Raw genomic sequence first — 27,109 nt, 5'->3', positions numbered from 1 at the left:
TGAGCGACATCTGCAGTCTTATCAAAGTCTGTGCAGCAAACAGTGGAAATAACCTCAATTAATAAAGTAGTTCAAAGGCACCAATGATGAAGCTAAAGGAACACATTCAGTAATTCAACAGTACAAAGTGAGGAAGTGGAAAAAGATTTGGAACCATGAATTACTAATGATGGAACAATTGATCAAATCATTGGTGAGGTCGTTCCCACTGTTGTTACATGTTGTTGCCTTACATACAAGCTGTGCACCGTGTAAACAAAAACTGAAATGTTTGGAATGTATTCAATATTAAATTTGTCATAAACAACATGCTGAGTTTCTTTTTAGTGAAGATTTTTAGAACAAGAAAGGGAACTCTAATAACAACAGGCCAAACCACGATGTTCTGGCCATGCCTGTTATTCAATGTTCTTTAGTGACTCCTGCTGGTTATTTACCATAGTGCAGTGTTACTGGGTTCTCTAGTGACTCCTGTTGGTCATTTACTGTATTGTATTTCCTGTGTAACAGTTCAAGCAAACTAAAAATGGCCTGTGTGCTCTAGTGAAGCTGATGTGTGTTCATCTGTTGCCATCCTTCATTCATAGCCCTTGAGAAGGCATCACCTGTAAGTACATGCATTGTGAAACGATGTATCTTTGATATAAGCACATTTTCTTGACCACTTTCTGTTATGATGTCTGTGAATTTAGTGAATCACTTGGGGTAGCCTTTTTTGGTTTATGTATGCTAACAGAGCAATTCATTAATGCTCCATTAATTCTGTAACACTGATTTTGCTTAATACTTACCTGCTGGTCATGCTTATGTTATGTGATATGGTGTAAGTGAAGTTACAAACCAATACTGAACCAATTGTTGTTTATGTATTTTTCAGTTTCACACTTTTCATACAAGTAAAGCATCTCAACATCACTTCATGGTCCTGAGAGTTACTGTGTGGATGTGTTTAACTTGCTGGATAACTGAAGAGGGAAAATTCAGTGAGGCCAGTAAACACGAAGCTTGTGGATCTTCTTATCAACCCCACGATCCTCTTTCTTCTTCCTCTTTGAGTCTGTTGTTTGTTCACTGTCTTATTCTGACTTCCCCACTCCATAAAATCACAATCAAAAATAAAATTCAGGTCTAATTTAGAATGTGTTGTTTATGGGTTAAATTTCACTAGAAAAGTCCAGGACCATTTTCATTTCTGGTGTGTGTCTGATCAGAGATAACATCAAGGAACAAAAACATGGCTGTCACTGCGAGCACAATGAAGTAAAAGTGAAAGCAAACTGAGAGTTATTTTCAAACCAAGGGGATTTCTGCAGTCATGTGATGGCTTCAGTCTCTGATATGAAACATCAAATCATTATTGGCTGAAACAGTTTCGTTGTTAGCAGTCAAGTTTGAGCAAATGTTGCTCAAACAGGAGGAAATCAGGCCTTTGTTGGGGACTATTTTCAGATGAATTCATGTTTGGGCTCCACTTAGTGTTTGTGCCTGCAGGATGGTGTGTGTGGGATAAACAACAGATAAGAGATAAATGTTGACATGACAAATAAGCCAAATAATCTAATGATGCATGTACAAACACGTGCAGATGCTGATTGGACAATTAGTCATGTGACCTGTGAAAGCAACACACAGCACATTTGAAACTGACTGGACTGCAGTGAGTGTGTGAAGTGATCAGCAGTGAGCAGAGGGGAATAAAGATGGCAGCTTCTCAGGTGTGACTGTGACCAAAGGTGTCATACACACACAAGCTGACATTTAACAGCACCCTTCATACCTCCTCTGTAGTATCTGGAGATTAACATGGTTGATGTCTTCCTGGGACTCCTCAGTGAATATGACTCCAGCTCCAAAGGTATATGGGAAAGAGGAAGATGGTCTTTCTCCCACCTCTCTTGGTGTTTTGGAAAGGTCATTGGTCAACGTCCAGATGTATCCTTCTCTTCTATTTATGTAAACAATTAACCTATCAGCAAGGGATTGGAGACGTTTCAGCAGTGTGATCTTCATTTGGCCTGGATCCACTCACATGCGTGTGTTGATGCTGAGCTTTATGTGACAAACTTCTTATACAATCAAGACGGCGTCAGCAGAGATCTCCTTCAACATCTTCACATCATCGCTGTCCATCATACAACACCTCCTCTGCACATTTACACTCCTCTTTCATTTGGATATTTGCCCCTGAATTTGATGGCAGCAACACGTTTCAACAAGCTGTTAGAGGCTCATGTTTACCGCTGTGTTCCATCAGCTTTTCTTTGAACACTCAGTGAGTGTCTGGAAACTGAGGACACTAACTGCTGAAGCTGTCACAACAAAACCTCATGTTTTAATGTGCAGAATGTGGCTTCACACCTCACCTTGCTGGAATAAGCAGGGACGTCCTCAGCCTTTTTGAAACGTGTTTCTGCCATCAAATTCACAATAAGCATATATGAACAAAAATCAATAAAATGAATGAAGTGTAACATTAAATACATGTCTTAATGGTATTTTCAATTGATCATAGGCCTGTGTCAAAAAGGATTAGCAAATCCTATTTTGTTTTTACATGGTGTCCCAACTTTATTGGAATTAAAGTTGTATTGTAGTGAGTCAGTCCAGTTTGTGACAAACTAAAATGAATGAGCATGCAAAAACTGTACACAGTGTTCACCTGTAGAAATGCTTTACTGTGGGGATATCTACAGGTGGCTGCAATGCAGTCTTGATGTAATACACATAGAAGAAATGAATGTTTGACTAATAATCGACGAAAACACAAGTTAATACTCGACATGCATACACAGACTGCTGCTGGTCCCCAGCAGGACACTTTTCAGCACCGCGTTACACCGCACTTTACAAATGATGCAGTCTGTGGATGAAGCCTGTAACCTGCACCGGGTGGAGGTGAAGCCTGGCTGGAGCCACAGACCCACACCGTTACCCAATCACAATGCAGGGAGTGTGGAGCGGGATGAATGCAGGAAGTCAACTACACGTGCGTGGGTAAACCGGAACACGATGCGACACATCCAACAAGTGAGTGCAATGAGGAGAGTTGAGTGACTTAAACTAACTAAAATAATTTGATAACCTTAAGAATTTAAGTTGTACAAACTCAAAGGCAAAGCTCAAAGTCAAATGGTCTGAATGAATTTTTTTGTATTTGACTGAATGTGTGTGTGTGTGTGTGTGTGTGTCCATGTGTCCATCCTCATTGTACAGATTGACTGAGAGACACAAATTGACGGTCCCTCATGAAACTGCTCAGAACAGGGTTTCAGATGTATTTCTTTGGTCACTTTGAGCACAAGTGTGGTGACACTGAGTTTCATTCTATTCAAGAGAAAGCAGACTCTCTACAGCTGATATCCAGAACTCCTCAGCTGGATGGATAAATAGCACTGCAGGTAAGAGGACACATTCTGTGGTGAACTGCACATTTTAAAATGTTGTCCAGCTGGAATGAATGTTATATTATTATTACTAGTCTTATTTTATACTATGTAGTTAATATATAAACATAATCTAACACTGCTGTATTGTATGAACATGATACTTTTTGTCTAATGTTCAGACTATTTTCAGATGAATTCATGTTTGGGCTCGACTTAGTGTGTGTGTCTGCAGGGTGGTGTGTGTGGGATCGAGTCAGAATAGAAACGAGAACAGTTTGGTTTCTGAGTCTAAACAAGAGTGTGTGTTTGTGGGATTGAGGTGACACGTCAGCCAGTGCAGCAGTGTGGCCCACTGATATGTTTTCATACATGAGTTTTATTAGAATTTTGTTGGTTTGTATTGTTGTCATGAAATTGTTGTGAGCACAAATGAAACATCTCATCATAAGAATCATTTCTGTTTTAGTAACAGCAGATAAATGTTGAAACTAACTAGACTGCAGTGAGTGTGTGAAGTGATCAGCAGAGGGGAATAAAGATGGCAGCTTTTCAGGTGTCACTGTGGCCAAAGGTGTCATACACACACATGCTGACGTTTAACATCATCCTTCACACATTTACACTCCTCTTTCATTTGTACATTTGCTGCTTCAGTGCACCACAGTTTCCTGCTCTTCTTGAAAGAGGTGAGTCTTGATTGTACTTAAACCCACTGACTGTTACAGCGCTGCTGAGGTGATGTGTAAAACATAAGTAAAATGTAATTTACTAACATCAGTTATATTGAATTGCTAAACATTCTTATTGTTGTAAATAGACCCTCATTCTGAATTTGATGGCAGCAACACATTTCAACAAGCTGTTAGAGGCTCATGTTTACCGCTGTGTTCCATCAGCTTTTCTTTGAACACTCAGTGAGTGTCTGGAAACTGAGGACACTAACTGCTGAAGCTGTCACAACAAAATCTCATGTTTTAATGTGCAGAATGTGGCTTTATTTCACTTTGTGGTGGTAGATGACAAGGAAGGGGAAGTGATAAGATAATGTAGGTCAGCACAATGAGAGAGACTTTAAATAGAGAATTTAAATAATTTCAAATAATACTGACATTCAGAAAGGAAGATCAGATGTGAGTCTGATAGTGTTATCTAGAGAGCTGAAGAGACGACTGCAGAGGTGGAAATGGCTGAGACTCTGAGAGATGTTCACTTGCTGGTCACATGGAAAACAGAAGAACAGAAACATGAAGTGCTGCATATTGGAAGGATGGAAAATGTTCAGTGAAAGAAGGATTCCAGGTGAGAGAAGAGTGACGTGTGTGGTGACATGTACACCTGTGGATGAAAGCTTGGAGAGACTCACACATGGTTTTCTTATGTGTGGAGATGTGAGTAGAATAAAGATACTGCAAAAAGCAGTTAATGGCTAAAGAGCTGAAAGCCTGTCTGTGCTTCTGGACTTTCAGGAGTGTTTACTTGGAGAGAAAGTTCAAATGGGACGCATGAGCTTCCAGTGAGGTCCTTCATGCTACAGACAGCAGAGGGACGGGCATATAGCAGCGGTCTGCACAGGAAGTCAGGAAGTTGAACAAGTAAAGTTGAGTTTCCAACAGAAGCTATGCAGAGGCAGTGAAGAGGGTACAAGCACAAAGGGAAGAGACCGGAGGAGTGAACCAATCTGTGAAATGAGGTGATCAGACAGAGAAACCTAACGCAGCACTGATGGTGGATGAGCTCATTTTGTTCATTGACTGTGGAATCAATTGTTCCAATCAAGTCCAACAAAAGCACAGAGAAACTTTGAGATAACTGAGACCATAAAAGGAAAAGAGGACCTGATTATTCTGCAGTGGAATGCAGGAAGTTTAATGGCAAAGAGATAAAAACACACAGAGAGGGGGATGGGCGGATTGGGGAAAGGAACAGAACTTACAGTTAGGAGGGAAAGTGATGTGCACATGTTATAACAAATAACATGTTGAGGGCTGATTGTCATGATGACAGCGCGATGGCAACTGAAGAGTTAATGGAGAATAAAAATGTTTGCTTACACGACAGAAGTTGGATAAGAACAAACGGGGAGGCGCTACGTGATACTTTGCTTTCGATTTCGCCTCCCCAGGCGGAAGTCAGTTTATGAGCGAACATTTTCAGTCTGACGATCCGTTTGAATGTGAATTATTATCAGAGCCAATGACGAAGTACTAAAAACCTGTACGTCGATGTTCCGAAACAGCAAGGTGAGTCGACTTATTCCTCATGTAATCATTTGTCTTTAGAGGTCAGCATGTTAAACATATCACACTGAGGCCAGCTGTGTGTGTGTGTGTGTGTGTGTGTGTTTAAATATTACGGAAGCCCTTTGAGTTGAGTTAATATGTGATCCAGACGCTGTGAGTTATGGGTTCACTCAGCTTTAAAGCACAAAGTGACTTCTTGAAAGTCGTATTTGTGTTAAATCGATACATTTAGATTCACATGTGAGACAGTCTGCCTGCATTGATCTCATGAATAAATCGACTTCACATCAACACCGAAATTCCATTCGCCTCCACGCGGTTTGTAAGTGGGAACTGGTTTGACCAGACAGAGCAGACGGGGCTTTAGAGCAATGAAAGCAAAGCAAATGACTCCGTTCAGGCGTTGAACAGCTTTTGTTTGTTAAAAGTACACGAAATGGATCGTGAAAGAGATCTGAAATGCTCTGCGCCGTCGTTAGGAGAAGATTTCTAAAAACATCAGAAACTGACGGATTTGGTTTTCTGCCTGATATTGTAAGTTTTTATGAGTCCAACTGATGATTAATTCAGCTCGTACTTGTCCATGTGTTTATGTATTTAAAGTAATTCTATACTTTGGTGTTTATCTTCTGTGTTTCCTTGTTTCTTGTGTTGTTTGTCACTTTTTGTGTGCTGCCTTCTTCTTGAACAAGAGATTGTTGGTCTCAGTGGGACCAAACTGGTTAAAATGGGTTAAATAAATCAAACAGATGAATAATTTTTCCCATTGGTTCTTAGAACAGCAGCAGTGACAGTTTGGCTCCAGGGCCTCATTTCAGAAAGAGTGAAACTCAGAGTTTGTTCAGTCTGAGATGAGGGAAACTGTGTGTTTTGTGTTCCGTAAAGAGAGCCAACGTGACCTGTGGCTCAGTCACTGTGGTGATGGACTCTGAACCCTGCTGGGTGTTGGCTTTTATCTCCGACTGTCCTCCTGCTGAGGCACTTTGTCTTTTCAGTCCACATCACAGCACATATCAGAATGCACTCATTTGCTCATCATATCAGAGATCATGTGAACGTTTCTTAGCTTTCAGTTCCTAAAACTTGACTAAACAGAACTTGTGGTGGGACTTTACTTTGACTGAATAAATGCTCAGATCTTTTGTTATTATGTATATTTGTATTTTATTTGGTTACTTTAGTAAAACAGATCTCAGAACAGTTTCACCTCATCTTCAGGAATATGTTCACATCCCCAGCAGGACAGAAACAGCCCACACTGTGTTTATCCAGACATTTGTGGCAGGTTCAAAGTCCTCTCCACCCTGATTTTGGTCCACCAGGCTGCATTTCCCTGTTTCTCCTGCCTGCTTCCTGCCAGCTGATGAAAAGAGTCAAACCATTAGAACAAACAGAGCGGACAGATGAAGCTCCCACAGGTCTACCTGACTGTTTTGAGAGCACAGACTGGCACATATTCAAAGATGCTGCCACCTCCAAGAAGCACAGCAATCTTCATCAGCAAATGTGTTGATGATGTGGTGATCAGAATAGAAAATCACTCTCCAACCAGAAACACTGAGTGAATGGAGAGGTGAGGGCTTTAGGTCAGTACTAGAAACTGGCATCAAGGAGACAAAGGAGAAACACCAGGAGAGCCTGGAGACCCCAACACCAACAGCACACATCCTGGGAATTACACTTTACAATTCAGAAGAAGTTTGTGTGAAGAATTTCTCTCAGCTGTTCTTGACACAGAAGCTCAGGTGTTTTAAAGCACTTCTGCACCTGTTAATGTTTTAAAGTTTAAAGCTTAAAGTGACAAATCTGGCTGTGCTAACCAGGTTTAATAAGCTGTTTCCTTGGCAGTTAGTGGAATCACCACATGGATGTGTTTTCTTCAGGTTTCCAGAGGGCGTCCTTGTTCTGGATTTTACTCATCAGCTCATTCCAAACCTTGAAGACTGTCGTGTAAAATGACGTGCAGAAGAACATCAGTCAGAGCTGCAGCAGTGCTGATGGTAAAATAATTTGTTGTCACAGGAAGCCTTTGTTTGTTTGGCATCATTTCATAAATCAGATGCTCCTCATCAACATTTTTTACTTTTTTTCCTTGATGATTCTGTCTCTCTTACTCAAAGACACAGCTACAAACATTTTAGCATCAAGAAAATCAAATAAAGTGTTTTTCTGTTCATCAGCTCTGTGAAGTCGCATTTCAGAGCTGTTTTAAAATGAATTTTTAGAACCCGACTCAAAGGCTGCAACCAAGAACGGGAGCAGAGACGAGGATAACTCCAAATAAACTAAATTTATTAAGGAATATCACAAATCGCCAAATAATAATAACAGTAATCGGTGTCAGTATCAGTAGTGTAGGCGTGCATGGTGATGTGTGAGTGTATGGATGCAAAACCAAATATCCATCCATCCATTTTCTATACCGCTTATCCGTCAGGGTCACGGGGGCAAAACCAAATAAGAAAACAAAACAAAAAGCCTGCAACACTGCAGCAGTCACATGGCGCGTGTGAACCAAGGAAGAAAACGCGTGAGAGACTGAGGCCCAGAGGCCTTTTCAAGGCACTGCACCGGGCCCAGGTGCAGCTCATCAGCTAAGGACGACCCCTGCAAGACAGAACATAAAGAGGAACCACAGCACAGCTAGAGGTGTGGAGGGGTCATCACAGAATAAATACAAAAATAAAGAGTATTTGTGGGATTTAGTTTAAATTATGTTCCACATATGGTTTATTCTGGTGTATCTCCATGGTAACATATGCAGACTCAACTGTTGACAACTCTGAGGTGAGACCACATCACATGAGTGTAGCTTAGATTTCATCTCTGTGCATTTTATCTGCCAGTCCACACACTAACTTCACCACCCTGACTCAATGTGACTCCATGTGACTTCATGTGACTCCATGTGACTCCATGTGACTTCATGCTGTAACTCGCCTGCAACATAAACTTTGTCTGCTGTCCACAGGTACTTGTGGTGAATGTCTTCAGAGGACACTCCCTCACATGTCGTCGATTAGAGTATCAGATGGGGAATAGATGCTGTCCCAAGTGTCTCCCTGGTAAGATCCAGTTGAATATTGAAGAGGTTTTTCACTTGTGTAGTGACAGATGGAGTCTTTGTTAAACTCCAGAACCAACTGGGTGGAGGTCAGTGGACTCAGTCATACTTCCATGGTTGGTGCTGTTTGTGTTCGCAAGTGAAATGCACCTTCATAGGACTCCATGTCACTGGAGTTTTATTTCCACAGTAAAATAGAAAGCAGAAGATACAGAACAGAATGATGAAAGTTTTTTAATTAACCTAACATGCATGTTTCTGGTATTGTGGGAGGAAGCTGGAGTACCAGGAGAAAACCCACGCATGCACAGGGAGAACATGTAAGCTCCACCCAGACCGGGATTCGAACCTGGAACTCTCTTGCTATGAGGCGACAGTGCTAACCACTACACCACTGTGCCGCCCCTTCTTATTAATCAGCAAAAATAAATAAGAACTCATAATAAACAGAAAACTTGCTTCATTGCGAAATGCGGTTGAAAATTGTTTGCCCTTCCGCTTTCTAGCCACAAAAAAACACCACACCTGTCCTCAGGTGACGTCCAAATATATAGTTGACGCCCCTCTGACATCATCATTGCATTTCCATCATATCATGTCAACATCAACAGTATATCATCATGATGTGATAAGTGGCAGCATGATTATAAATTATTCATATTATTATAATAATATGATATGGTATTGATAAAACACAAATCAGTGTATTGGCTTCAACAATTCATAATGATGAAGTTTAAGTGAAAACTCTGTTTCCACTTACTAGAAATATTATATGTCAAGGAATTTTTTTTCAACAGGAAGTCGAGTTAAAACTCACTGCACTGAGTTTAGACCCCCTTCCTGTCAGCGCTGCACTGAGGGAACCTTCATGAATCATCCTACTGACCTGTCACAGTGTTTCACATGTACAAACTGTGATGCAGGTACATTTTTGTGAATATTTCATAACAAGGACTAAAAACTAAGATGGTCTTTACATCAGAAAATAATAACATGTTGCTCTCATGTAGATAAACAAACAGAACATAAGACTCATAGCTCATATCCTTGTCTCCTCTCTGTGTTGGCAGCTTCTGGTTTGAAATTAAAAACTTCATGTACAGCAACATCAGATGCTGTGTGTGAGCCACTGGAGGGATTCTACTGCATGGACTCTGCAGAGGAGGGCTGTAAGGCAGCAGAGAAACACTCAAGCTGTCAGCCAGGACAGTACATCAGTCAGAGAGGTTAGTTTGCTTGTGCTGACTTTAAGATGATCCATGGCATAGTTTGACTTTCAAATCAGAACACCAAACAGGGAAACAGCTGTAATGATTACTTGATCATCCATGAAGAAGGCCCAAAATAAAAGAAAAAGTCACAGGTTACCATAACTCTGTGTTGTCATGGAGCTCACTTTGTCCTGGTGTTTTTCCAGCAGCACAGCCACCACTGAATTATCATAGAAATAACACAGCAGAGCTCAGTAAAGAAAGGATTACGACTTGATTTAACTGCACATTGTGGCTGTGCACAGTGTGAACACAAAGAACCTCTCCAAAACGAGTAGTGGAGCATTTCATGGAGCAGCAGCTTCTTCCTGTGTGAAGGAAAACAAAAAGACTGGCAGCAGGATGAGCTGAAGGGACACTGACAATGACAGAGGCCTACAGCTGTAGATGTCTTCTAGTGCAGGACACTGACAGTTTCTTGACAATCTGCTTCTTAACTGGTACCAGCAGGTTAGCATTCATTTTATTTTTTCAACATGTGCATGAAGCAGTGAAGCTAATGACAGTTGGATCATTTTAGTGTTCAGTTTGTTCAGGAATCTGGTGTGAATCAAAGTCCCATCAGGCTGTGAGTGCTGAGCTGCACTACAACACCTCATCAGACCTCAGAGAATATCAACAGGATTTGTTCCTCAAATATGACAACTTGGGACTGGAAACAAATCAATGTTTTTTAAATCCACTGACAGGACGTTTCAATATTTGTCATTTGCACAGGAACAGCATTAAGAGACACTGAGTGCTCTGACTGCAGTGAGGGAACATATTCTGATGGAACATTTCCATCCTGTCAGCCACACACACAGTAAGTGAAGCTTCACATCAGATGGCTCAATTGTGACATCAGCAGGGAGTTCAAGGTGTCCTCCAGATGTTCCTGTAAAAAATGTCCCTCTGTCCTTCCAGATGTGAATCAGTGCATCGTCAGCTGATAAAAGCAGGGACTGTTTCAACTGATGCTGAATGTGGAGAGCAAAGTCCAGACAGCAGAGGACTTGTGGTCGTCGTTGGTGTGTCTGTATGTCTTATAGCAGCTGAAGTAGTTGCATGGTGGTGTACACTGGTATGATTCACGTTTACACAATAAAAATATGAAAATGTTTTTGATGGATAATATTGTCTTTCACACAATGAAGTTATTGATTCTTGTGTTTTTCATCGATAATGTTTTATTACAGAAAAACACAGAGAAGTGAGTCTCACACTCTGCTGTTGTTACTAACAAGTCTGTTTCACTGCATGTACAGAAGGAGCTACAAGTTATTTTTCTAATTAATAAGATGATGTCACTCATTGTGAATTTTTCTCAAAAAGGAACCTGTGCATGCTGCTGAATCAGCGGTGATGATTTGACAGCCGTTTGAACAACAGCAGGTAAGACAGCAGTGTGTCCTTCATTAAAGTGTCCATCAGCTGTCCAGCTGAGCAGCGTTCTGTGGTGTGTTTATGTGCAAAGTGTTGCTGTTTCAGCTCAATATTTTCCTCTCCTCAGGATGCAACAGTTCATGTGTAAACATGCAGACTGTTTTGGACACTGCAGAGGAAATGTTGTCTACAATCCAGTTATATTCATGTTATAATCATGATGGGACATTGTCTTTGCAGTGCACAGAAATGAACTCAGCCCAGAGTTTCCTGTACAGAACTGCTGGTCTGCAGTGGATCATCATCTCACACACATGTTGTGTTGTCACTGTGTGACAGCTCCAGGCTCCTCATCCAGCAGATCCCTGAGGAGGAAAGTCTCAGTCAGAGTGTTTCTGTGATGAATTCCAGTAGGTCATCTTCATGTTGCTGTACGTGATCTCCTGTGGGGGCCACACAGAGCTCACAGGGGGACCTGAACATCAGACAGACTGAAAACTTTATCTGTCATAAAGAACAATCAGCTGGAACTGAGGACGGAGACTCTCAGTCCTGAACTGCAACAGGAAGGGACAAATGTTTGCTTTGACTGACAGCAAACAGGCTGGATCATGTGGGTGGTGCACATGAAACCCCAGGTGAGTTCAGGTGCAGGAGAAAAGCAGCAAATAGTCAGAAGAGTCCATGTGCTGAATATTCCAAGTTCACAAGACATCATATTGGTATGCAGTTTGTGTACTGAAGCCCCACAGGGCTGTGAGCTGAGCCTGCATGACACGACTGCTGAACTCATCCTCCACATTCCCTCATTGGACACTTTGCTTTTGTCTTGTACTGCATGATGATGTAAATGTATTTTTTCATTGTCTTAGTCTCTCAAATTCAATTTCATTTCTGTTCCTGGTGTTGTGGCAACACCTGAATTACCTGAATTTTGTGAGATCAGTGGGGGATAATCTTATTTTTAAGTCTGACAATTTGGTAAGCAGTCAGTGCATTTATAAAATGCACCAAAGTACGTCCACATGTCTCTGACACATAATGTTTAGTCCACACATGGTTGAACTTTAATTGTTTGTGAACTCAGCTGTTACTCAGTGTGTGGAATGGCCTCCCCTGTCCCACTGTCTCCTAATCAGACAGTGTGGGTATGTCTCTGTCTCTGTCTCTGTCTCTGGTCGTTTTTACTGCTCCGTCAGAAGCTGATCCAGTTAGCTCCTCTGTTGTATCTTTTAAAATCTTAGTCCATATTTAACTGACTGTGACCATTGATGAACTGTCCAGCAACAGGTTTTGTGAAGCTGTGATTTGGAATATTTCACACAACAGAAAGGATGACATTAACGCTGCATGATGTTAACCACTGACTGTAGTGATGTCTGTGTTTTATGTATTTATTTGTCTTCATACCGTATGCGTCAGTGGAGTGATCAGCTCTGAGTATCACATAGAAATTCCCTCTCCATTGTGGGAGGTGCACTTCGGCACAGTAGGTGGCGCTGTCTTCCTGTAATGTTGTCAAAGCTCCTGGACCAGACTTTGTGTCCCCCTCCACCCTGAGACACTGTGTGGACGAGCTGACTCCAGTGTTCAGACATTTTCAACACCTCTCTGGAGTCATGCTATGTGCCAGTCTGCTTCAAATCCTCCACCACAGTTCCAGTCTCCAGTGGAGATGATCATTGACTTTCGGAAAGTGCCAGCTCCATCGCTCCTCCTCACCCTGACAGACACCCCCATCCCCACGGTGGACTCCTTCCGCTTTCTGGGTACCACCATCACCCGGGACCTCAAGTGGGAGCTGACCATCAGCTCCCTCATCAAAAGTGTCCAGCAGATGTTCTTCCTGTGGCAGCTGAGGGAACTCAAGGTGCCAGTCAAGATGTTGGTTCAGTTCTACACGGCCATCATTGAGTCCATCCTCACCTCCTCCATCACCGTGTGGTACGCTGGGGCCACAGCCAGGGACAAGCACAGACTGCAGCGTGCTGTGAGGTCTGCTGAGAAGGTGATCGGCTGCAGCCTTCCATCTCTCAGAGACCTGTACACCTCCAGGACTCTGAGGCGTGCAGGTCGGATCACGGCTGACCCTTCTCATCCCGGACGTGGACTCTTTGAGAAACTCCCTTCAGGCAGGAGGTAACCTCACACCACAGGAACAGCTTCTCCCCCTCTGCTGTTGGACTGTTGAACAGCAGCTGATTAACATACTGCTCTGCTCTTTAATTACTTCAGTACAGGAACTGATCTGTGCTCATGTCAAGATCCACCTGCTGACCATTTGCACTGTTTACCTCACTTACTTGCACTACTTCTCACTCTGTACTTCTCCAGAACACTAATGTTATTTTATTCTATTATTATATGTTACTTGTTCTGATGTTTTATGTTTGCACCAATCACTAAGACAAATTGCTAGTAATGTGAAATCTTTTCACTTATGGCAATAAATACAATTCTGATTCTGATTCATTGAGTTTCTCCCCACCGTTAAAATAAGAAAGTAACAGGATGTAAGAAATGGAAATACAACCATTACGTTGTCATGGAAACATTCTGTTGTCAGTCAGTCATTGTCTAGACTTGGACTTAGACTTCACTTTATTAATCCCTGTGGGGTGACTCCCTCAGGGAAATTGGATATTCAGCAGCTTATAAAGTAACGAAGCAGCTCACAGGGCAGTTTGCAAGCAAACAAGAAAAATAAACAATAAACTGTTAGCTAAATATAGAAAACACTGAAAAACTCCACATTCATATGACGGTGTGAGGGTCAGTCGACAAGTCCCTTTTGTTCCATCTATTTTCTTTCTGAGCTGTTGTTTAATGTGTTATTCTTATTATTTTGCAGTCATTTTCATAATTTGCAACAAAACTAAAATAAACTCAAGTTGGAGGCTCAGGCAGAAATATGCATACAAATAATGAAAGAACTGAAATACGAGTGAAGTTTGTCTGGAAAAAAAATCTAATTAAACAGGTTTGAACGCCTTTGTCTGGCATAATTTTAATTGTAATTTGTGTAAACTGCATAACAAACAAACAAGCAAACAACAACCAAATGTTAAACTAAACCCTGGAACAGCCTAAAGTCACATAGTGTTTGCTCTCTGACCTTGTTTCCATCACCTCTTGTTGAACACACACCACAGCTGTTCTGCTGCAGGAGTAAGTGAGTACATAAGAGCCGAGCGATCATCTTCTCCAGCCCACACGTCTCTGTGTGTCATCTCCTGTCAGTCACCACACCTTCTGCTTGGTGTTTAGCTCCTCGTCCAGCGTGGCATCACTGAACTGTGCCACCAGGTTTTGTCATGCAGGAACAAGTAACTCCTACATTAATACTGCACATGCTCAGAGTTTGGTTTGAAGAATGGAAAAACTAGTGGAGATATGAATTTTTTAGAATCTAACATTTGTTAAGATAAAAGATTACCAGGTTTTAGTAACATGTTGCAAATTATTCTTGGAATCTCTTGGCTGTTTAGTGCAAATTTCAACTAAGTCCAATGAAAAATAGTCAGTTGGTGAGGCTTTGATTACACAGACAAAGAATCACAAAGATCATAAGTTTAGTTCTGAAAGCCAAATCTCAAGAATTCAGAACCAGTAAATTATTTGGATCAAGCTGCAGGATTTTGCAAGGTCCTCAGAGTTTAGTACAAGTTTTCATATCTTTTTCTGGAGCTGGGCTGTCACCTCCTCCAGTGATCCACTTTACTGCACACCTGTTACCCATGCAGTCCAGTCATGGTCTTCCTGACTTCCTCCTTAAAGGACCTGCTCTCCTGGAGAAGTGTGTTCCTGTGTGTCTCTGTTGGACTCCTCTGTTAGTGTTTTGGAGCTCGCTCATTTTGGACTCTCCTGTGTTTCAGACCACATGCTCTCACCTGCTGTCCCAGTCCCTCGTGGGACTTGTTGTTAAGACTCATTTTCTCTGAAGACCTTGTGCATAATTTTAGAGTAAAATCACTCATGGGGACAATTCATCAGTACTTGTACTTTGACTTCATACTTGAGATAGCTCATACTTTACATTAAAACCAAAGCAGACAACAAAAATGAAGAACACAAAGAAGAACATGGAACTACAGTTGATAGCATTATTTTGTTGGCCATTCTAATGCTACTAAAAATAATATCAGTGCTGAAGCTGCTAAACTGTTTCTTCTGTGGTTTCCGTTCAGGCACTTGAGGTGAGCGACCATTACCCGGTGGATGTCCTGCTGAAGGAAGTCACACACCCCTTCAGTGGTGGCACTTGCTTGGCTTTCAAGGACCTTATTAAGGACAACAATAGACTCTGTTGCTCCGCTAAAATAGAAAAGCATTAAGCAAAAGAAACTTGCACCCTGGTATAATACAGAGGTTTGCAAATTAAAGCAAAATGCACAAAAACCTGAGAGTAAATGGCGTTCCTCCAAACTGAATCTAGCTCAATCTGGCAAGACAGTCTTAGATTATATAGGAAGGCCCTACGGACTGCCAGAGCAGCCTATTACTCGAAATTAATTGAGGATAACAAGCATAATCTCAGGTTTCTCTTCAGCACTGTAGCCAGGCTGACAGAGAGCCATAGTGCTATCGAGTCTTGTATCCCTGTGACCCTCACTAGCAATGACTTTGTAACCTTTTTTTAACAACAAGATTTTAAACATTAGAGACAAAATTCAACACCTACTGACCTCAGCTGGTACTGACCTACCAGCAAACACTGGTGTCTTAGAAATAGATAATCATCTTGACTGCTTTTCTCCTATTTACCCTCAACAGCTACATTCACTTATATCAATATATCAATGATTGATCAATGATCAATCTGTCCCTGATAACAGGCTATGCACCCCAGTCCTTTAAAGTAGCTGTAGTCAAACCTCTCCTTAAAAAACACACACTTGACCCGGAGGTTTTAAGCAACTATAGACCAATATCTAACCTTCCATTTCTTTTCAAGATCCTTGAAAGAACATTCGCCAATCAGCTATGTGACTTTCTTCAAAATAATAACTTATTTGAGAATTTTCAATCTGGCTTTAGAGCTCATCACAGCACAGAAACAGCATTGGTCAAAGTCACAAATGACCTCCTCCTGGCATCAGACAAGGGATTTATCTCTGTCCTTGTACTGTTAGACCTTAGTGCTGCATTTGACACCATTGACCACTCTATATTACTGCACAGATTGGAACACCTAATTGGCATCAAAGGAACTGCATTAAGCTGGTTTCAGTCTTATTTATCAGATCGATTTCAATTTGTTCATGTTAATGATACATCGTCCACACTCACAAAAGTTAGTCACAGAGTTCCCCAAGGTTCTGTCCTTGGGCCAATATTATTCAGCCTGTATATGCTCCCCATTGGTGATATTATTAGGAAACACTCCATACATTTTCATTGTTATGCGGATGATACACAATTGTACTTATCAATGAAACCAGATGAAACAAATCAGCTAGTCAAGCTTCAGGCATGTCTTAAAGACATAAAAACCTGGATGACTTACAATTTCCTACTTCTAAATTCAGACAAAACTGAAGTTATTGTTCTTAGCCGTGGCGTCAAGCTCCACTGAAATTTAGGATTTTAGAATTTAGGAGTTATCTTTGACCAGGACATGTCCTTTGACCCACACATATTGAATATTTCAAAGATTGCATTCTTTCACCTCCGCAATATTGCAAAAATTAGGCACATTTTCAGCATTCATTACCTCTAGACTGGATTACTGTAACTCCCTTCTATCAGGCTGCCCCAATAAATCTATGAAGACTCTCCAGCTAATCCAGAACACTGCAGCAAGATTGCTCACAAGAACCAGCATGAGAGACCATATTTCTCCTGTACTGGCTTCTCTACATTGGCTACCTGTAAAATTCAGGATACATTTTAAAATTCTTCTCCTCACATACAAAGCCTTGAACGGTCAGGCACCATCCTTTCTTAAAGAGTTAATAGTACCCTATTATCCCACCAGAATTTTGCGTTCCCAAAATGCAGGGCTATTTGTGGTTCCTAGAGTCCTCAAAAGTAGATTGGGAACCAGAGCCTTTAGTTATCAAGCTCCTCTACTATGGAACCATCTTCCGGTTTCGGTCCGGGAGGCGGACACCCTCTCTATATTTAAGAGTGGACTAAAAACTTTCCTGTTTGATAAAGCTTATAGTTAGTTAGTTACCTTGCTGGAATAAGCAGGGATGTCCTCAGTCTTTTTGAAATGTGTTGCCGCCATCAAATTCACAATAAGCATATATGAACAAAGTGTAACATTAAATACGTGTCTTAATGGTATTTTCAATTGAACATAGGCCTGTGTCAAAAAGGATTAGCAAATCCTATTTTGTTTTTACATGGTGTCCCAACTTTATTGGAATTAAAGTGGTATTGTAGTGAGTCAGTCCGCTTTTTGAGAAACTGAAATGAATGGGCATGCAAAAGCTGTACACAGTGTTCACCTGTAGAAATGCTTTACTGTGTCGGCAAAGGGATATCTACAGGTGGCTGCAATACAGTCTTGATGTAATACACAAAGAAGAAATGAATGTTTGACTAATAATCGACTAAAACACAAGTTAATACTTGACATGCATACACAGACTGCTCCTGGTCCTTTCACTTCCATGAAACGCACTTCACATCGAGTGAGTCTGTTGGTGGGGAAACTCCAGCGAGGGAGGGAGGGAGGGGGGAGGATCTACAGCAGACATGTGGTTCTAGTCTGGCCACTCACTTCACATGCCACCTGATAATTTCCTCACGTCACTGCCTGTCAACTCACTGTGTGGGTGGATGTGTAAACCCCAGGAGCGCAGCGCATCAGCTGGGCATCGCGGGTGTAATATGTGATGCAGAGGAGGTGTGAGCCGGAAAGTTTGTCGTGTCCATTAGAAACAAAACGGGAAAAGGACGATCATCACGAACCAGGACAGAAAAAACAACGTTGGCAGGCAGCGCATGACGTTACAGATTAGATGACATCAGCAGGAGATGACAAAGAGAAGAGAAAGAATCTTCTGTGACCTGACAAACCCCAGCAGGACACTTTTCAGCACCGCGTTACACCGCACTTTACAAATGATGCAGTCTGTGGATGAAGCCTGTAACCTGCACCGGGTGGAGGTGAAGCCTGGCTGGAGCCACAGACCCACACCGTTACCCAATCACAATGCAGGGAGTGTGGAGCGGGATGAATGCAGGAAGTCAACTACACGTGCGTGGGTAAACCGGAACACGATGCGACACATCCAACAAGTGAGTGCAATGAAGAGAGTTGAGTGACTTAAACTAATTAAAATAATTTGATAACCTTAAGAATTTAAGTTGTACAAACTCAAAGGCAAAGCTCAAAGTCAAATGGTCTGAATGAATTTTTTTGTATTTGACTGAATGTGTGTGTGTGTGTGTGTGTGTGTGTCCATGTGTCCATCCTCATTGTACAGATTGACTGAGAGACACAAATTGACGGTCCCTCATGAAACTGCTCAGAACAGGGTTTCAGATGTATTTCTTTGGTCACTTTGAGCACAAGTGTGGTGACACTGAGTTTCATTCTATTCAAGAGAAAGCAGACTCTCTACAGCTGATATCCAGAACTCCTCAGCTGGATGGATAAATAGCACTGCAGGTAAGAGGACACATTCTGTGGTGAACTGCACATTTTAAAATGTTGTCCAGCTGGAATGAATATTATTCAAATGGGAGGCTGTGAAGTATACTGTTATATGACTGTACAAACTATATACTGTTTACTATTCTAATTTTGTACTATGTAGTTAATATATAAACATAATCTAACACTGCTGTATTGTATGAACATGATACTTTTTGTTTAATGTTCAGACTATTTTCAGATGGGGCTCGACTTAGTGTGTGTTTCTGCAGGATGGTGTGTGTGGGATCGAGTCAGAATAGAAACGAGAACAGTTTGGTTTCTGAGTCTAAACAAGAGTGTGTGTTTGTGGGATTGAGGTGACACGTCAGCCAGTGCAGCAGTGTGGCCCACTGATATGTTTTCATACATGAGTTTTATTAGAATTTTGTTGGTTTGTATTGTTGTCATGAAATTGTTGTGAGCACAAATGAAACATCTCATCATAAGAATCATTTCTGTTTTAGTAACAGCAGATAAATGTTGAAACTAACTAGACTGCAGTGAGTGTGTGAAGTGATCAGCAGAGGGGAATAAAGATGGCGGCTTTTCAGATGTGACTGTGGCCAAAGGTGTCATACACACACATGCTGACATTTAACATCATCCTTCACACATTTACATTCCTCTTTCATTTGTACATTTGCTGCTTCAGTGCACCACAGTTTCCTGCACTTCTTGAAAGAGGTGAGTCTTGATTGTACTTAAACCCACTGACTGTTACAGCGCTGGCTGAGGTGATGTGTAAAACAAAAGTAAAATGTAATTTACTAACATCACTAATGTTTAATTGCTAAACATTCTTATTGTTGTAAATAGACCCTCATTCTGAATTTGATGGCAGCAACACGTTTCAACAAGCTGTTAGAGGCTCATGTTTACCTCTGTGTTCCATCAGCTTTTCTTTGAACACTCAGTGAGTGTCTGGAAACTGAGGACACTAACTGCTGAAGCTGTCACAACAAATGTGCAGAATGTCCTCATGTGCAGAATGTGCAGAATGTGGCTTTATTTCAGTTTGTGGTGGTAGATGACAAGGAAGGGGAAGTGATAAGTAGGTCAGCACAATGAGAGAGACTTTAAATAGAGAAGAGAATTTAAATAATTTCAAATAATACTGACATTCAGAAAGGAAGATGGAACATGTCAGTGTGAGTCTGATAGTGTTATCTAGAGAGCTGAAGAGACGACTGCAGAGGTGGAAATGGCTGAGACTGTGAGAGATGTTCACTTGCTGGTCACATGGAAAACAGAAGAACAGAAACATGAAGTGCTGCATATTGGAAGGATGGAAAATGTTCAGTGAAAGAAGGATTCCAGGTGAGAGAAGAGTGACGTGTGTGGTGACATGTACACCTGTGGATGAAAGCTTGGAGAGACTCACACATGGTTTTCTTATGTGTGGAGATGTGAGTAGAATAAAGATACTGCAAAAAGCAGTTAGTGGCTAAAAAGCTGAAAGCCTGTCTGTGCTTCTGGACTTTCAGGAGTGTTTACTTGGAGAGAAAGTTCAAATGGGACGCATGAGCTTCCAGTGAGGTCCTTCATGCTACAGACAGCAGAGGGACGGGCATATAGCAGCGGTCTGCACAGGAAGTCAGGAAGTTGAGCAAGTAAAGTTGAGTTTCCAACAGAAGCTATGCAGAGGCAGTGAAGAGGGTACAAGCACAAAGGGAAGAGACCGGAGGAGTGAACCAATCTGTGAAATGAGGTGATCAGACAGAGAAACCTAACGCAGCACTGATGGTGGATGAGCTCATTTTGTTCATTGACTGTGGAATCAATTGTTCCAATCAAGTCCAACAAAAGCACAGAGAAACTTTGAGATAACTGAGACCATAAAAGGAAAAGAGGACCTGATTATTCTGCAGTGGGATGCAGGAAGTTTAATGGCAAAGAGATAAAAACACACAGAGAGGGGGATGGGCGGATTGGGGAAAGGAACAGAACTGGAATGGAAACTGAACTGCTTGTTAAGTGGACGATACACATTAAGTGTTGTCTTACAGTTAGGAGGGAAAGTGATGTGCACATGTTATAACAAATAACATGTTGAGGGCTGATTGTCATGATGACAGCGCGATGGCAGCTGAAGAGTTCATGGAGAATAAAAATGTTAGCTTACACGACAGACGTTGTATAAGAACAAACGGGGAGGCGCTACGTGATACTTTGCTTTCGATTTCAGCTTCCCGGGCGAACATTTTGTGACGAGCCGTTTGAATTTGAAATATCATCAGAGGTGAGTCGACTTATTCCTCATGTAATCATTTGTCTTTAGAGGTCAGCATGTTAAACATATCACACTGAGGCCAGCTGTGTGTGTGTGTGTGTGTTTAAATATTACGGAAGCCCTTTGAGTTGAGTTAATATGTGATCCAGACGCTGTGAGTTATGGGTTCACTCAGCTTTAAAGCACAAAGTGACTTCTTGAAAGTCGTATTTGTGTTAAATCGATACATTTAGATTCACATGTGAGACAGTCTGCCTGCATTGATCTCATGGAATAAATCGGCTTCACATTAACACCGAAATTCCATTCGCCTCCCACGCAGTTTGCAAGTGGGAACTGGTTTGACCGCAGACAGAACTTTCTGAGAAATAAAAGCAAAGCAAGCGGCTGCGTTCAGGTGTTTGAATGTTTTTGTTCGTTACAAAAAGTACACGAAACAGATCGGGAAAGAGATCTGAAGTGCTGTGCGTCGTTAGAAGATTTCTATAAGAGCAGAAACTGACGGATTTGGTTTTCTGCCTGATATTGTAAGTTTTTATGAGTCCAACTGATGATTAATTCAGCTCGTACTTGTCCATGTGTTTATGTATTTAAAGTAATTCTATACTTTGGTGTTTATCTTCTGTGTTTCCTTGTTTCTTGTGTTGTTTGTCACTTTTTGTGTGCTGCCTTCTTCTTGAACAAGAGATTGTTGGTCTCAGTGGGACCAAACTGGTTAAAATGGGTTAAATAAATCAAACAGATGAATAACTTTTTCCCATTGATTCTTGGAACAGCAGCAGTGGCAGCTTGGCTCCAGGGCCTCATTTCAGAAAGAGTGAAACTTTGTTCAGTCTGAGATGAGGGAAACTGTGTGTTTTGTGTTCCGTAAAGAGAGCCAACGTGACCTGTGGCTCAGTCACTGTGGTGATGGACTCTGAACCCTGCTGGGTGTTGGCTTTTATCTCCGACTGTCCTCCTGCTGAGGCACTTTGTCTTTTCAGGCCATATCACAGCACATATCAGAATGCACCCATTTGCTCATCATATCAGAGATCATGTGAACGTTATTTAGTTTCAGTTCCTTAAACTTGACTAAACAGAACTTAAAAGTGACTTTACTTTGACTGAATAAATGCTCAGATCTTTTGTTATTATGTATATTTGTATTTTATTTGGTTATTTTAGTAAAACAGATCTCAGAACAGTTTCACCTCATCTTCAGGAATATGTTCACATCCCCAGCAGGACAGAAACAGCCCACACTGTGTTTATCCACACATTTGTGGCAGGTTTAGGCAGGTGAGGGCTTTAGGTCAGTACTAGAAACTGGCATCAAGGAGACAAAGCAGAAACACCAGGAGAGCCTGGAGACCCCAACACCAACAGCACACGTCCTGGGAATTACACTTTACAATTCAGAAGAAGTTTGTGTGAAGAATTTCTCTCAGCTGTTCTTGACACAGAAGCTCAGGTGTTTTAAAGCACTTGTGCACCTGTTAATGTTTTAAAGTTTAAAGCTTAAAGTGACAAATCTGGCTGTGCTAACCAGGTTTAATAAGCTGTTTCCTTGGCAGTTAGTGGAATCACCACATGGATGTGTTTTCTTCAGGTTTCCAGAGGGCGTCCTTGTTCTGGATTTTACTCGTCAGCTCATCCCAAACCTCGGCTGATGATGTCTTCAGCCCTTGAAGACTGTCGTGTAAAATGACGTGCAGAAGAACATCAGTCAGAGCTGCAGCTGTGCTGATGGTAAAATAATTTGTTGTCACAGGAAGCCTTTGTTTGTTTGGCATCATTTCATAAATCAGATGCTTCTAGTTTGAAAACAGGCAGCGTCCACCAGCACCTGTGAAAGCACATTTCAAAGCTGTTTTAAAATGAATTAATACAAAAATAAAGAGTATTTGTGGGATTTTGTGGAAAATATGTTCCACAAGTGGTTTATTCTGGTGTGTCTCCATGGTAACATATGCAGACTCAACTGTTGACAACTCTGAGGTGAGATCACATCACATGAGTGTAGCTTAGATTTCATCTCTGTGCATTTTATCTGCCAGTCCACACACTAACTTCACCACCCTGACTCCATGTGACTTCATGTGACGTCATGTGACTTCATGCTGTAACTCACCTGCAACATAAACTTTGTTTACTGTCCACAGATACTTGTGATGAATGTCTTCAGAGGACGCTCCCTCACATGTCGTCGATTAGAGTATCAGATAGGGACTGAATGCTGTCCCATGTGTCTCCCTGGTAAGATCCAGTTGAATATTGAAGAGGTTTTTCACTTGTGTAGTGACAGATGGAGTCTTTGTTAAACTCCAGAACCAACTGGGTGGAGGTCAGTGGACTCAGTCATACTTTCATGGTTGGTGCTGTTTGTGTTCACAAGTGAAATGCATCTTTGTAGGACTCCATGTCACTGGAGTTTTATTTCCACAGTAAAATAGAAAGCAGCAGATACAGAACAGAACAGCATGATGAAAGTGAAGCGAATAGGAGGCCACTGTAACTGTGGATGGTGTCATTTTCTCTTTCTGTTATGCTGCAATCAATATGTATTTCATAATCATAAGTTGAAGCAAAAAGTTGTTTTCACTTCATTAGAAATATTATATGTCAAGAAATATTTTTATTTCAACAGGATTTCGAGTTAAAACACACTGCACTGAGTTTAAAAGTACTTCCTGTCTACGTTGCACTGAGGGAACCTTCATGAATCATCATACTGGTCTTCCACAGTGTTTCACATGTACAAACTGTGATGCAGGTAGATTTTTGTGAATATTTCCTGACTGTCAATAGAAACCTGTGACCTTAAAGCTTAGATTTAAAGACGCTGAGTCAGCTTGTTGCTGCAAGTCCCCCTGGCAGGGCTGTCTAAGAACTGATCAAACTGAAGTCTGGTTCTCATGTTGATAAGGTGACTGTGCATTACTGAAACCCCAGCTAAGGCTTTGCTAAACTCTGTGTTTTCCTCAGTTTTTAAACAGCAGTTGGCAGGTTTTTGTCAGTGGGACTTGCAGTGATGACAGCGCTGACCTCATGTCTCCTTTTTCCTGCCACAATGAAATCAAACGTCCACTGGGTGGTTTGTCCAGCTGGATTTATTCTCCACTTTATAAAATCATACTGGACCAGTCATTCATGCATATTCAGATTCATAAACAACAGCAAGTCTGTCACCTTTGCTAAAGATGTTCTACAAACTAAAGATGGTCTTTACATCAGAAAATAATAACATGTTGCTCTCATGTAGATAAACAAACAGAACATAAGACTCATAGCTCATATCCTTGTCTCCTCTCTGTGTCGGCAGCTTCTGGTTTGAAATTAAAAACTTCATGTACAGCAACATCAGATGCTGTGTGTGAGCCACTGGAGGGATTCTACTGCATGGACTCTGCAGAGGAGGGCTGTAAGGCAGCAGAGAAACACTCAAGCTGTCAGCCAGGACAGTACATCAGTCAGAGAGGTTAGTTTGCTTGTGCTGACTTTAAGATGATCCATGGCATAGTTTGACTTTCAAATCAGAACACCAAACAGGGAAACAGCTGTAATGATTACTTGATCATCCAGGCTGGAAGCAGAGACGTCTGACCACCAGATAGCAGAAATGAAGCCTCAAAATAAAAGGAAAAGTCAGAGGTTACCATAACTCTGTGTTGTCATGGAGCTCACTTTGTCCTGGTGTTTTTCCAGCAGCACAGCCACCACTGAATTATCATAGAAATAACACAGCAGAGCTCAGTAAAGAAAGGATTACGACTTGATTTAACTGCACATTGTGGCTGTGCACAGTGTGAACACAAAGAAACTCTCCAAAACGAGTAGTGGAGCATTTCATGGAGCAGCAGCTTCTTCCTGTGTGAAGGAAAACAAAAAGACTGGCAGCAGGATGAGCTGAAGGGACACTGACAATGACAGAGGCCTACAGCTGTAGATGTCTTCTAGTGCAGGACACTGACAGTTTCTTGACAATCTGCTTCTTAACTGGTACCAGCAGGTTAGCATTCATTTTATTTTTTCAACATGTGCATGAAGCAGTGAAGCTAATGACAGTTGGATCATTTTAGTGTTCAGTTTGTTCAGGAATCTGGTGTGAATCAAAGTCCCATCAGGCTGTGAGTGCTGAGCTGCACTACAACACCTCATCACACCTCAGAGAATATCAACAGGATTTGTTCCTCAAATATGACAACTTGGGACTGGAAACAAATCAATGTTTTTTAAATCCACTGACAGGACGTTTCAATATTTGTCATTTGCACAGGAACAGCATTAAGAGACACTGAGTGCTCTGACTGCAGTGAGGGAACATATTCTGATGGAACATTTCCATCCTGTCAGCCACACACACAGTAAGTGAAGCTTCACATCAGAGGGCTCAATTGTGACATCAGCAGGGAGTTCAAGGTGTCCTCCAGATGTTCCTGTAAAAAATGTCCCTCTGTCCTTCCAGATGTGAATCAGTGCATCGTCAGCTGATAAAAGCAGGGACTGTTTCAATAGATGCTGAATGTGGAGAGCAAAGTTCAGACAGCACAGGACTTGTGGTTGGTGTGGTTGTAGGTCTTATAGCAGCTGCAGCAGTTGCAGCAGCTGCAGGGTGGTGTATCAGAAAGAGGAAAAGCAGTGAAGGTATGATTCACGTTTACACAATAAAAATATGAAAATGTTTTTGATGGATAGTATTCTCTTTCACATAATGAAGTTATTGATTGTGGTGTTTTTCTTTGATAATGTTTTATTACAAAAACAAAAGCAAGAACACAGAGAAGTGAGTCTCACTCTCTGCTGTTGTTACTAACAAGTCTGTTTCACTGCATGTACAGAAGGAGCTACAAGTGATTTTTCTAATTAATAAGATGATGTCACTCATTATGAATTTTTCTCAAAAAAGAACCTGTCCATCCAGCTGAATCAGCGGTGATGATTTGACAGCCATTTGAACAGCAGCAGGTAAGACAGCAGTGTGTCCTTCATTAAAATGTCCATCAGCTGTCCAGCTGAGCAGCTGTGTTGTGTTTATGTGCAAAGTGTTGCTGTTTCAGCTCAATATTTTCCTCTCCTCAGGATGCAACAGTTCATGTGTAAACATGCAGACTGTGTTGGACACTGCAGAGGAAATGTTGTCTACAATCCAGTTATATTCATGTTATAATCATGATGGGACATTGTCTTTGCAGTGCACAGAAATGAACTCAGCCCAGAGTTTCCTGTACAGAACTGCTGGTCTGCAGTGGATCATCATCTCACACACATGTTGTGTTGTCACTGTGTGACAGCTCCAGGCTCCTCATCCAGCAGATCCCTGAGGAGGAAAGTCTCAGTCAGAGTGTTTCTGTGATGAATTCCAGTAGGTCATCTTCATGTTGCTGTACGTGATCTCCTGTGGGGGCCACACAAAGCTCACAGGGGGACCTGAACATCAGACAGACTGAAAACTTTATCTGTCATAAAGAACAATCAGCTGGAACTGAGGACAGAGACTCTCAGTCCTGAACTGCAACAGGAAGGGACAAATGTTTGCTTTGACTGACAGCAAACAGGCTGGATCATGTGGGTGGTGCACATGAAACCCCAGGTGAGTTCAGGTGCAGGAGAAAAGCAGCAAATAGTCAGAAGAGTCCATGTGCTGAATATTCCAAGTTCACAAGACATTATATTCTCTCACGCCCCACCCCCTCTGCCTCTCTCCCTTGCTCTCTCTGTCGCTCTCCTGCTCTCTCTCTCTCTCTCTCTCTCTCTCTCTCAACCCAACCGGTCAAGGCAGATGGCCGCCCATCTTGAGCCGGGGTCTGCTCCGAGGTTTCTGCCTTCTAAAAGGCAGTTTTTCCTCGCCACTGTCGCCAAGTGCTTGCTCAAGGGGGAATGTTGGGCTCTCTCTATTTTACAATTTAATTAAAGAGTT

The 27,109-nt window shown here is 41.7% G+C and overlaps 3 protein-coding genes across 14 annotated transcripts in view; all 3 read left to right on the top strand.

Annotated features, from left to right (window-relative positions):
- Nucleotides 1-13,797, top strand: part of LOC124063913 (tumor necrosis factor receptor superfamily member 14-like) — a 32,453-nt gene extending 18,656 nt beyond the window's left edge. Inside the window, exon 12 of one of the 2 annotated variants that reach the window (XR_006844173.1) lies at nt 11,968-13,797. The gene's annotated coding sequence lies outside the window, so the exon portion shown is untranslated. Of the gene's footprint in view, nt 1-11,569; nt 11,837-11,967 lie in introns of those variants that run through there. The other variant, XM_046398074.1, reaches the window with a different exon arrangement.
- Nucleotides 2,801-26,651, top strand: LOC124063907 (tumor necrosis factor receptor superfamily member 14-like). 11 transcript variants are annotated; one of them, XM_046398052.1, is made up of 10 exons: nt 2,801-3,027; nt 3,334-3,398; nt 4,041-4,072; nt 22,802-22,941; nt 23,355-23,448; nt 23,840-23,965; nt 24,515-24,670; nt 25,469-25,556; nt 25,658-25,836; nt 26,385-26,651. In XM_046398052.1, exons 4-10 carry the CDS (start codon nt 22,897-22,899, stop codon nt 26,543-26,545), a joined length of 849 nt encoding a protein of 282 aa, XP_046254008.1. In that variant the 5' UTR covers nt 2,801-3,027; nt 3,334-3,398; nt 4,041-4,072; nt 22,802-22,896; the 3' UTR covers nt 26,546-26,651. The 11 variants fall into 11 exon arrangements, with proteins under 11 accessions (XP_046254008.1, XP_046254005.1, XP_046254003.1 ...); XM_046398055.1 differs by lacking the exons at nt 2,801-3,027; nt 3,334-3,398; nt 4,041-4,072 and adding exons at nt 20,168-20,297; nt 20,465-21,219; nt 26,099-26,157 and having other exon boundaries at nt 26,385-26,525; XM_046398056.1 differs by lacking the exons at nt 2,801-3,027; nt 3,334-3,398; nt 4,041-4,072 and adding exons at nt 20,173-20,297; nt 20,465-21,219; nt 26,099-26,157 and having other exon boundaries at nt 26,272-26,527.
- LOC124063916 (tumor necrosis factor receptor superfamily member 14-like) lies at nt 6,912-11,836 on the top strand. The gene is made up of 8 exons (XM_046398077.1): nt 6,912-7,626; nt 8,598-8,691; nt 9,491-9,616; nt 9,764-9,919; nt 10,682-10,769; nt 10,871-11,027; nt 11,279-11,338; nt 11,457-11,836. The coding sequence occupies exons 1-7, from the start codon at nt 7,582-7,584 to the stop codon at nt 11,315-11,317; spliced, it is 705 nt and encodes a 234-aa protein (XP_046254033.1). The 5' UTR covers nt 6,912-7,581; the 3' UTR covers nt 11,318-11,338; nt 11,457-11,836.
- Nucleotides 26,652-27,109: the final 458 nt, after the last annotated feature.

Source organism: Scatophagus argus, chromosome 8 (genome assembly GCF_020382885.2).
Source record: "Scatophagus argus isolate fScaArg1 chromosome 8, fScaArg1.pri, whole genome shotgun sequence".
Lineage (NCBI taxonomy): Eukaryota > Metazoa > Chordata > Actinopteri > Scatophagidae > Scatophagus > Scatophagus argus.
Note: the sequence above shows the minus strand (reverse complement) of the source record. Positions and strands in the feature narration are given on the sequence as shown.

Coding starts and splice junctions, on each gene's coding strand:
- LOC124063916 (XM_046398077.1), top strand. CDS start 7,582: ATGACGTGCAGAAGAACATCAGTCAGAGCTGCAGCAGTGCTGATG. Junction 8,692..9,490: donor CTGTCCCAAGTGTCTCCCTG/GTAAGATCCAGT, acceptor TTTTTTCAACAG/GAAGTCGAGTTAAAACTCAC. Junction 9,617..9,763: donor ATGTACAAACTGTGATGCAG/GTACATTTTTGT, acceptor CTGTGTTGGCAG/CTTCTGGTTTGAAATTAAAA.
- LOC124063907 (XM_046398052.1), top strand. CDS start 22,897: ATGACGTGCAGAAGAACATCAGTCAGAGCTGCAGCTGTGCTGATG. Junction 23,449..23,839: donor CTGTCCCATGTGTCTCCCTG/GTAAGATCCAGT, acceptor TTATTTCAACAG/GATTTCGAGTTAAAACACAC. Junction 24,671..25,468: donor ACAGTACATCAGTCAGAGAG/GTTAGTTTGCTT, acceptor TCATTTGCACAG/GAACAGCATTAAGAGACACT.